Source organism: Staurois parvus, unplaced genomic scaffold, assembly GCF_062004578.1.
Source record: "Staurois parvus isolate SC_StPar_1 unplaced genomic scaffold, SC_StPar_1.0 ptg000198l, whole genome shotgun sequence".
Lineage (NCBI taxonomy): Eukaryota > Metazoa > Chordata > Amphibia > Anura > Ranidae > Staurois > Staurois parvus.
The window spans coordinates 2,830,147-2,842,151 of record NW_028317994.1 but is presented as its reverse complement, the minus strand read 5'-3'; the positions used below and the strand labels follow the sequence as shown (position 1 = coordinate 2,842,151).

At 38.7% G+C, this 12,005-nt stretch overlaps 1 protein-coding gene across 13 annotated transcripts in view; it reads left to right on the top strand.

Moving 5' to 3' along the window:
* Window positions 1–12,005, top strand: part of LINGO2 (leucine rich repeat and Ig domain containing 2) — a 2,046,252-nt gene that overhangs the window by 1,879,013 nt on the left and 155,234 nt on the right. For 8 of the 13 annotated variants that reach the window (XM_089678067.1, XM_089678065.1, XM_089678066.1 and 5 more), the window contains one exon: window positions 3,715–3,775. The exons of the other annotated variants lie outside the window; for them this stretch is intronic. In XM_089678067.1, the coding sequence (XP_089534193.1) occupies window positions 3,715–3,775 (61 nt within the window). The remainder of the gene's footprint in view (window positions 1–3,714; window positions 3,776–12,005) is intronic. 13 annotated transcript variants of the gene reach the window in all.

Sequence of the window (12,005 nt, the reverse complement as noted above, 5' to 3'; positions counted from 1 at the left end):
CACCATCTCAGACAATGCAGCGTATGGTGGGAGAGATTCACCAACAGAGGCAGTGCTGTCAATCCAGAAAGCCGTGGTCAAGACAAGGTGTGGCCAAGTACTGATTGACAAGCTGCAAATTTATTAATCCACAGTGACAATGCTGATATGCACACTCCCTGCAACATTTTCTCATCCCGCTGTAGTAGATGCAGTCACCGCCAATATGAGAGAAATAACTTCAGGAGTAATGCAACACCCTTGCCACCCTATCAAAGGAAACTGCATTAACTGGACTTGATTTACAGAATCAATAGGCATTAGTGGGACTTTGCATGGGTACTAAGAGAAAACTGTAAAAGCTGATGTGCTTACATTAGAGGTTTTCTTTTGAATAGGAGGCCATAGTTCTTCTTTAAGCTACATTTAATCCTGAGTCAATTGTATTGATTTAACCTCCCTGGTGGTATTCCTGAGTGTAGCTCGGGGGTTAATTATCAGTGCCAAAAGCGGTAACCCCAAGTTACACTCGGGATTACCCTGCAGCGTTGTTCCGGGATCCCTATTTTACTTGCCTTCTCCTGTGCTCCCGCGATGTGTCCCCTGCAGCGTCCCCGGCCATCTCCGGCCGATGCCGGCATCCGTCTTCCGGATTCCAGTCCCTGCGAGCGTCGGGACGTACGGGACGTACCCGGTGGGAAATTTAAAAATTTTAAAAAGTGACATTCACGAAATACACTAAAATCACATAGTAAAACATTACTGTATCAAAGCATTTCACATACATCTTGTCCCGAGTGCTTTGTCCAGTGCCCTGCCTACATTTTTACTGTTCTTTCTGCCTGGAAAAGTCCATGGCATCCAAAAAGCGTCCCTTTAGGTCAAAAGCAGTTTTAGACCGGCTAGAGAACAGCGATAGTAAATCAGAACCACTTGCAGAATTGAGTGATAATGATTCTTGTGGAAATTCGTCATCAGACACTAAAAACGATTTTGCGACTAAGCTCAGTGATGTGTGAACTTGGCGCTATATTTCAAATTTCAGTGTTTTTGGTTTGATTGTATTATTGAATTAAATTTATTATTATATTATTATTTTTTACGATTATTTATTATATTATAATTTATGATTTCTTGTTTCAAATTTTATCATACCCGGGATGTTTACTAGACTCTTGTTCGGACAGATTTCAGTGAGTTATTCCTAAAAATTACAGGCCTACAATAAAAAAACGACATATTTCCATGCAAAAAAATGTACCGCTTTGAGCACAGAAATATTGACATAATCATACCGCTAGGGAGGTTACTTGGGATTAGATATAAGTAAACAAATGTCTACGAATCCAGATTAATAATTATTTTCCTGATGTATGGATCGCAGACTGGAACCATTTTAAAGGTTTTACTTATCTCCAGTTATAGGTACAGTATAAAAGGATGTGTATCTGCAGACGCTAAATACATTTAGAGAGCTTGGATTTCAAACATCTGTGTGTGACTGGTATGTGACACATATTTATGAATGACCTTGTTTATTATCTGGACATAGCCAGCGGTTATTTGTGGATAGATTTGTTCTGGTTGACAGCTAGGAAGGAAAGTGGCTACATATGTCAGAGCAGGAGGAAAGGAACCTAGAAAAGTCAAGTCATTTTTCATACAGGACAGTATTAGCATTCAAATATGCAGGTCTCTTTAACAACCTTTTATGCATTTTAATGTTTTTCATGTTTTGTGAGTGGTGCCGTGTATTCTTGGGGGGTGTTTGTGCTGGAATCCACACCATAGGTGGAGCAAGCAATATTTTTAATACACTGCTCAAAAAAATTAAAGGAACACTTTGAAAACACATCAGATTTCAATGGGAAAAAATATTATGCTGGATATCTATACTGATATGGACTTGGTAATGTGTTAGGAAGGTAAGGATGCTCCATCATTGGATGGAAATGAAAATTATCAACCTACAGAGGAATGAATTCAAAGACACTCCGAAAATCAAAGTGAAAAAGTGATGCAGCAGGCTAGTCCATTTTGCTGAAATTTCATTGCAGCAACTCAAAATGGTACTCAGTTTGTATGGCCCCCATGTGCTTGTATGCATGCCTGACAATGGTGAGACGACAGATGGTGCCCTGGGATATTTCTTCCCAGATCTGGACCAGGGCATCATTGAGCTCTTGGACAGTCTTAGGTGCAACCTGGTGGCTTCGGATGGACCGAAACATGATATCCCAGAGGTGTTCTATTGGATTTAGGTCAGACGAGCGTGGGGGCCATTCAAAGGTATCAATTCTTTCATCCTCCAGGAACCACCTGCATACTCTCACCACATGAGGCTGAGCATTGTTGTGCACCAGGAGGAACCCAGGACCCACTGCACCAGCATAGGGTCTGACAATGGGTCCAATAATTTTATCTTGATACCTAATGGCAGTCAGGGTACCATTGTCTAGCCTGTAGAGGTCTGTGTGTCCCTCCAAAATGGTCTTGTTGAGCAATGTTACAGGCAGCATAACATTCTCCATGGCTTCTCCAGACCCTTTCATGTCTGTCACTGTGCTCACAGTGAACCTGCTGTCATCTGTGAAAAGCACAGGGCGCCAGTGAAGAACTTGCCAATTCTGGTGTTCAATGGCAAATGCCAATCGAGCTCTATGGTGCTGGGCAGTGAGTACAGGGCCCACTAGAGTACGTTGGGCACTCAAGCCATGCTCATTAAGTTTGTTTCTGATTGTTTGGTCAGAGACATTCACACCAGTGGCCTGCTGGAGGTCTTTTTGTAGGGCTCTGGCAGTGCTCATCTGCTTCCTCCTTGCAAAAGGGAGCAGATACCAGTCATGCTGATGGATTAAGGACCTTCTACGGCCCTGGCCAGCTCTCCTAAAGTAACTGCCTGTCTCCTGGAATCTCCTCCACGCTCTTGAGACTGTGCTGGGAGACACAGCAAACCTTCTGGCTATGGCACATATTGATGTGCCATCCTGGAGAAGTTGGACTGCCTGTGCAACCTCTGTAGGGTTCAGGTATAGCATCATGCTACCAGTAGTGACACTGACCCTAGCCAAGTGCAAAACTAGTGAAAACAGTCAGAAAAGATGAGTAGGGAAAAAATGTCAGTGGCCTCCACCTGTAAAACCATTCCTGTCTTGGGAGTCATCTCATTTTTGTCCATCTAGTGCACCTGTTGTTAATTTCATTAACACCAAAGCAGCTGAAACTGATCAACAACCCCCTTTTCTACTTAACTGACCAGATCAATATCCCAGGAGTTTAATTGCCTTATCTGATTAAAATGTGTTAATACATATCATGTACAGTTTTACAGACTACGTGAAATGTTCAAATCAGTCTTGTCTCAATGGAATGCACAGTCTATTGCACTACCACTGTTATACAGACATACAGTATGTACGACTAGACTAGAAAACTTGATAACTTTGGCTAGAACCATTTAACCCAATGGCATGTTTTTGAATTATTAAAGGAAACTAGAGCCCTTAGAGGAAACCCACAAGCTTCCATAAACATTATTAAGTGTTTCCTGCTGAGAACTTACCTATAGCCTCAGTACTGCATGATAAAAGTTCTGACTACAAAAGCACCCTGCTGATCTACCCCACCATATTTTACCTATTTACCATTTTAAAATCTATGTTTAGCTAAAATGTTTTTTAGCTTGGGATTGAGAAGGGAAAAATAAAACCCATTAGTGTTTTTTTTTGCTTTCAGTGTCCTATTGTGAAGATTTTCCCTTTGCTTCCTTCTTCAGAGACGCAATAAGAGGTGACAGGTAGACATATGTATTTTGTTTCCTTTTGGTTTGTTTTTCGGACAAAAATTTCACTTCAGAGATTCAGATGTATACAAATCTCTGCATAGACATAGTAATGAATGTCAACAAATCTGAAAAAAGTTGTAACGAAATTAATGAATGCATTTGTTTTATTCAGATGATGTCACATGATGCAACAGTAGTTTGGGCCCATGGGGAAATTAATTCAATTCTCAAATTTGTTCGATAATTCGGATTCAGATAACAAATGGTTCCAAATTTTGTTCCATTCTTTGATTTGGATGTGCATGATGCCAGTCGATGTTGTCCAATCAACTCATGCCATTTCTCTTGGTGGGTTGGACTAGCATCTGAAAATATTGAATCCTTCCAATTCGAATCCATCCAATTTGATAATATATTCAATACATAGCATTCTTCCAGAAAAACTGCAACAATTTTTGAATCCACCCAGACCAACAAAAAAATGAAACAAATGCTGAAGATACAAAATAAATTCCGAAAATGAATCGGGTGAACATAACGGATATAATGAAACAATATTCTTTAACGAACTAATGCATCTGAAACTAAATTAAACGGAAATTTCCGGCATGCACAAGTCTAGTAAAATGAAATCTCTAATTCAAGACTATCTGAACTCCCAACTAGGAACACCTTTAGCACTGCATTAATGTACAACACATATGCATTGAAAATAACCCCATCTTCCTTAAAGGTACAGCAGCACATGAGAAGCCCAGCATTGCTTAGGGCAGCTGAACCAATGAAAACTTGTAAGGGACTCTAACCCCAACCATTCTATTCTAAACTCTGAATCCTCCTGTATTCATTTGTATTGTAATTGTACTGTCTGCCCTTATGTTGTAAAGTGCTGCATAAGCTGTTGGCGCTATATAAATCCTGTATAATAACATAGTTACATAGTTAGTCTGACTGAAAAAAGACAACAGTCCATCCAGTTCAACCATAAAAAAAAAAGTTATAATCCTATACCCACAGTTGATCCAGAGGAAGGAAGCAAATTGGCAATCGGATATTCCCTGGATCATCCTTACCTATAAATGTTAGTATTCAGTTATATTCTGTGTATCTAGGAGAGAATCCCAGCCTTTTTTAAAGCAATCCACTGAGCTGGCCAGAACCAACTCTTGAGGGAGTCTATTCCACATTTTCACAGCTCTCACTGTGGAGAAACCTTTCCGTGTTTGGAGATTAAATTTCTTTTCCTCCAGACATAAAGAGTGCCCCTTGTCCTCTGTGAGGACCTCAGGGTGAATAACTCTACACTGAGTTCACTATATGAACCACTGATGCATTTATACATGTTGATCATTTCCCCCCTTAATCTCCTCTTCTCAAGAGAGAATATATTCAGTTCCTCTAATATTTCCTCATAGCTTCCTCCATGCCTCTTATCAGTTTGGTTGCTCTTCTCTGTACTTTCTCTAGTTCCCCAATGTTCTTTTTGTGAATTGGTACCCAAAACTGAACTGCATAGGTATTACTAATGATTTGCACAGGGGTAGAATGATGTCTCTCTCTCTCTGGAGTCTATTCCTCTTTTAATACAAGAGAGGATTTTGCTCGCTTTAGAAACCTCAGCTTTGCTTTGCATGCCATTATTAAGCTTGTGATCTACCAAAACTCCCAGATCCTTCTCCACCATTGATTCCCCCAATTGTACCCCCCCCCCCCAGTATGTATGATGCATGCATATTCTTAGCCCCCAAGTGCATCACCTTACATTTATCAACATTAAACCTCATTTGCCACATAGTTGCCCAATTAAACAGTGCATTGAGGTCAGCTTGTAAATTGGAGACATCCTGTAAGGACGTTATTCCACTGCACAACTTGGTGTCATCTGCAAAGACTGAAATGGTAATTTTTAATCCAAGACCCTATATAGTTTATAAATATATTAAAAAGTAAGGGTCCCAACACTGAACCTTGGGGTACACCACTGACAACCCTAGACCATTCAGAGTATGAATCATTAACCACTACTCTTCGTATATGATCTTTTAGTCAGTTTTCTATCCATTTACATACAGATTTTTCCAAGCCTGTAGACTTTACCTTACACATTAGCCGCGTGTGGGGAACTGTGTCAAACGCTTTTGCAAAATCCATGTATACCATGTCCACCACCACCCCTCTGTCCAAGGTTTTGCTCACCTTCTCATAAAAAGAAATCAGATTTGTTTGACAACTTCTGTCTTTCATGAATCCATGCTGTCTGTTGCTTAAAATATTTTTTTCCAGCAAGAACTCATCTATGTGGTCTTTTATTAAACTCTCCAGTATCTTCCCAACTATAGAAGTGAAGTTAACAGGTCTATAATTACTTGGTAAAAAATTTGACCCCTTTTTAAATATTGGCACCACATTGGACTTACTCCAATCCAGTGGTACTATGTCCATCATTAAAGAGTCCCTAAAAATTAGAAACAATGGCCATTCGGTCCAGGTGTTTTATTCACCTTTATTTTGTCTAAATGTTTTTGGATCATACCAATGGTGAGCCAATGTGGATCACCTGGAGCTGTGTCAATACCATGCCCATTATGGACAAGAGCTCCCCCATGCTCCTTTGTATACATAGAGCTGAAGAAGGTATTTAATAAATTTGCCTCCTCTTTGTCCCCAGTCACCCACTCTAGATTATTTTGTAAAGGGCCTACATGCTCGGACTGAACCTTTTTACTATTAATATATTTGAAGAATTTTTTAGTGTTGGTTCTGCTATCTTTTGCAATCTGTCGCTAGTTGTAAATTTTTGCGGCCTTTATTTCCTTTTTACATATTCTGTTATGTTCTTTGTAATGTTTAAACAATGATAGCGTTCCTTCATTTTTATATTTAATAAAAACTCTTTTCTTATTTTCTATAGCTTGTTTAACTTTGGCTGTAAGCCACATACAGTGGGGATCGAAAGTTTGGGCACCCCAGCTAACAATTTGTATTAATGTGCATAAAGAAGCCAAGGAAAGATGGAAAAATCTCCAAAAGGCATCAAATTACAGATTAGACATTCTTATAATATGTCAACAAAAGTTAGATTTTATTTCCATCATTTACACTTTCAAAATAACAGAAAACAAAAAAATGGCATCTGCAAAAGTTTGGGCACCCTGCAGAATTAATATCTTGTACTGCCCCCTTTGGCAAGTATCACAGCTTGTAAACGCTTTTTGTAGCCAGCCAAGAGTCTTTCAATTCTTGTTTGAGGTATCTTTGCCCATTCCTTACAAAAGTCTTCCAGTTCTTTGAGATTTCTGGGCTGTCTGTCACACATTGCTCTTTTAAGGTCTATCCATAGATTTTCAATTATGTTGAGGTCGGAAGATTGTGAAGGCCTGAAGGCCATGGCAAAACCTTCAGTTTACGCCTCTTGATGTAATCCCCCGTGGATGTCGAGGTGTGTTTAGGATCATTATCCATTTGTAGAAGCCATCCTCTCTTTAACTTCAGCTTTTTCACAGATGGCATCAAGTTACCATCCAAAATTTGCTGAAATTTTATTGAATCCATTTTTCCTTCTACTCGTGAGATGTTCCCTGTGCCACTGGCTGCAACACAACCCCAATGCATGATTGATCCAACCCCATGCTTAACAGTTGGACAGAGGTTCTTTTCATTAAATTCTGTGCCCCTTCTTCTCCAAACGTGCCTTTGCTCATTCCGGCCAAAAAGTTCAATTTTAACCTCATCGGTCCACAGAACTTGTTCCCAAAATGCATCAGGCTTGTCTATATGTTCATTTGCAAAGTTCAAACGATGATTTTTGTGGTGAGGACGTAGAAGAGGTTTTCTTCTGATGACTCTTCCATGAAGACCATATTTGTACAAGTATCTCTTTATAGTGGAATAGTGTACCACAACTCCAGTGTCTGCCAGATCTTCCTGGAAGGATCGTGCAGTCAAACGTGGGTTTTGAATTGTTTTTCTCACAATCCTGCGAGCTGTTCTGTCTGATATTTTTCTTGGTCTTCCAGATCTTGCTTTAACTTCCACTGTTCCTGATGACTGCCATTTCTTAATTACATTCCGAACAGAGGATATTGACATCTGAAAACGCTTTGCTATCTTCTTATAGCCTTCTCCAGCTTTGTGAGCATCAACTATTTTCAGTTTCAGTTTTCTAGACAACTGCTTAGAAGAACCCATGGTGCTGATTGTTGGGGCAAGGTCAGATGAGTCTGGGCATTTAAAACCTTTGAGATTGACATCACCTGGTCTTCCCAGACGATGATTGAGAACAATCCATGACACTGGCATGTCTCAGATTGGCAAAGGGGGCAGTGCATGCTATAAATTCTGCAGGGTGCCCAAACTTTTGCAGACACCATTTTTTTGTTTTCTGTTATTTTGAAAGTGTAAATGATGGAAATAAAATCTAACTTTTGTTGACATATTATAAGAATGTCTAATCTGTAATTTGATGCCTTTTGGAGATTTTTCCATCTTTCCTTGGCTTCTTTATGCACATTAATACAAATTTTTAGCTGGGGTGCCCAAACTTTCGATCCCCACTGTAGGTTTGATTGTTAACCTTTTAAACTTGTTGCCCATGGGAATATATTTTGCAGTGTGTTCACATAAGGTCTTTTTGAAGAACTGCTATTTCTGTGTTGTGTTCATTGATGCCAATATTCCCTCCCAGTCTAAGTCTTGGAGAGCAGCTCTCAGCCTCGGAAAATTAGCTCTCTTAAAATTGAACATTTTTATTTTTCCGATATGTGCTTGCTGTATACAGCTAACAATAAATGAAATCATGTTATGGTCACTGCTACCCAGATGTTCTTTCATATGGACATTCGTAATAATCTCTGCATGGTTTGAGATTACAAGGTCCAGCAGAGCATAATTTCTAGTTGGGGCCTCTATGAACTGTACCATAAAATTGTGCTGTAGTAGGTTTAACAATGTTTGCCCTTTAACTGTTCCTGCAGTACCATTATGCCAATCAATTTCTGGGTAGTTAAAATCCCCCATTATTATCACTGTCCCAGCCTTTGCAGCCCTTTCGCCTGTGCAAGTAGCTGAGTCTCCACCTCCTCATTAACACTGGGATAATATTAATAATAATAATTAATTATAAAAACAGTTTGGGCTATACCTACAATTTCTTACTAATCATCTGACCTTATTTTGTTCTTGGAGTGTAAGGCATGTGCATATATTTAGAAGATTAATATAACATGATTGCAACCAATTACATTTCATAATTAGTATAATTATAATATTTCCACTTCTACATGCATATTAAAAAAGCTCCTGGTGTGTTTGTCATGAAGTGTGTCTTCTTGATAGAATGGATATACCAAAGATGCAATCTTCATAATGATTTCATTAGTTCTATTCGTTGTAGTAGTGAAGTGCAGTTGTAGCAAAGTCAACTTTCTACACTGACACTTAGCAGAAAGGTGTTCATTGAACTATGTACTATTGACTTGTATATGATGCTTCAAAAGAACATCAGTGCCTTAATAGGTGTGCATATTCCCATATATCACATGTATGCAAAAGCATTTATTCAGATTACCCACAGGGGCATATTTTTCCATTTTAGCCCAAATTGTTTTATGTCCTTTCTTTATGATGAAATAAAAATTGACTGTTTTTTTTAATCCCTTAACACATCATTAAAAGAGGCATGATGAACAGCAATAACAGATAGTAATATATGGCCTTTATGTCTTTTCATCAGGCCTTTCTGTTTTACAACCACGGCACAGAATCAATAAGTGTGATTCAATTTATCCTTTAAATGGACTAATCGTTCACACAGTCAGCAAGTTCAAGAGGGTTCTTTGACTTTTGAACTTCTCAATCCCTGTATTGTGGTGCAGTTGATTGAGGCAGTCAGGCGCAAGCCTTCTTAAACCTTTTATTGATAGTTTTTTATTATGTTGCCTACTAGATTTTAAAAATATTTTTTCAGAAATAAATAGGACTCTCTAACACATGCGATATCTGTCAAATTATTTATTTGCATTTCCTATGACTGATTTCCTGAGTTCTATGAACACTTGACATTAAAACTATATTCGTAGCTGTATCCCATTAAGCACATAATCTATGAAAAGGATCTCATACTATAATCAAGGATCTCCACTTGTGTGCAGCTTTGCGTGTCATATTGCATTGTTCTCCTCCACAATTCCGAGAGCAGAGTTCACCTGCCTTAGTTCATGTGAAAGGCACGTGATAAAAATACAGTTCCACTATATTGTTCATTACATGCAAACTTGTTTAAAAAAGGTAGTGCAAAGACAATGATGTGCAGAATACAATAACACATAGCAACCACTTTATTTTAGCTGTCATTTTAAAGAGAATAGTGGAAAATGATTACTAGTTGAATGCTTAGCAATGCGGATGGTTTTTGGTATTATTTTTACAGACAACATTTTTTTCTTTAATCTTTGCATGTAAAGAATGATTACAAGTGAATGGCTTTGAAAATGATATGCTAATTAAGCATACCATAAAATTCAGACTGTTATTATACAATAGATATGAGCAAACAAATGCACCCAGCTCCAGGTTTGACATGGATGGGAGAATCCCAGTGACGTCATTGACCAAATACGATCATGCACATATTTTTTTCAATGATTTCACCCTGGAGAACCCTCCCCTCTATTTATACAAAGGGAGGAACATTGGAGGGATATGTAATTGATATGTAACTGATGAGGGGCACTAAAAGGACTGATGGGGGATGACTGTGATTCAAAGGAGCAGTGGCAGCTGTACCTGATTGGCAGAGGGGACTGCTATGATGAATGGTGGGAGGAAACAGCAGATTCAGGAGAGAGCTGTAACTGACGGGTGAGGGTGGATGTGACCTGGGGTGATTAATGACTGGTTGATGGTGGAGGTGCTGTGTTTGATTGGTGAAGGGGCTGGGTCTGATGGGGTAGGTGCTGTGATTGATGGGAAGAGGTGCTGTAACTGATGGGGGAGATGCTGTGACTTACAGGAATGGTGCTGTGTCTGTTTTAATCATGATGGGAACGGTGTTATATTCATTAAATCAGAAAAAATACCATCAACCTCTATTAATCCCCAGGTCCCAATAAATACAGTAGGTGTTCTGGATGACTTTTATTTATTGCATAAGCATCAAACATTATGTAAGCGAGTGCAAAATAACATTTTGTGTATTACATGTTTTTTGCTAAATGTTATTTTTTTCTGGGTGCATTTCAATGTAAGGAACCAGTAGCAAATTTGTGAAAACCAAGCTATAGCACAGCTGTCTGGACATGTTAGAAGTCGCACTTAAGGCCTAATATATTTACTAATTTGATCACCACTGATCTGGTGACCTGAAATAAGCATATAGAATAGGGGATTGAATGGGATGCATGTTTGTTCAGGGTTAGTGACTCACTAGGTAGTAATAACATTCCTAGATTTTGCCTCTAACTAACACAGCAATAGCATCTTTCTTATTTCTACACTGACATATTTAAATTTAAACTTTAAATCACATACCGAAAAAGAAGGCTGTTCTATAGAAAAAAAATGTTTTGTTGTGAGCTAAGAAAAGGGTTCAAGCTGGGAGCTACATCATTAGTACAATCAATTTAAGTGTGTTGACTGTCTACAGCAAAGTAATTATATTAAAAGTAAACACTTTAGTGTTTGGTAATTTTTCAAAGAAACAAGATTGTCTTTGCCGTGCAATTCTTGAGGTCAGGTGTGTGGGTCAGTCAATTTTCCTCACTAATCCACACTGTAGTTGTTTATTAATAATACTTTAAATTTAAGGAGCAAAGCTGTAATACAATAAAAGGCTACAATTACAGTTTTCATCAGCCTCTACTAATGCATAACATTACTGAATTAAAGATGTTACCATTTTTTCTTAATTACTCTACTCCATTTGGAGTGAAAAACAAAAAAGAGCATGTGAAGAACAGAGAGAAAATTAGGAATGGGAAGGAGATGTGAGAAATGATTTGCTAAAGTACAACCTTGCAGGTTTGTCAAGCACAGCAAGACATCCACAACTGCAGTTGCCTCCCTACTGGACAACTCTTGTGAAATAATTTCCATTTATTCTTATGGTGCATAAAAATGGTATTTCCATAGAATTAACGGAGAGTAAAAACATCAATCTGGGAGCCCTGCGCAGCAGTGGCCCTGTGACTTCCAATGGGACACACAGAAATGATTTCAGAAGAGCAAGGATAAGTATGTATAAAAC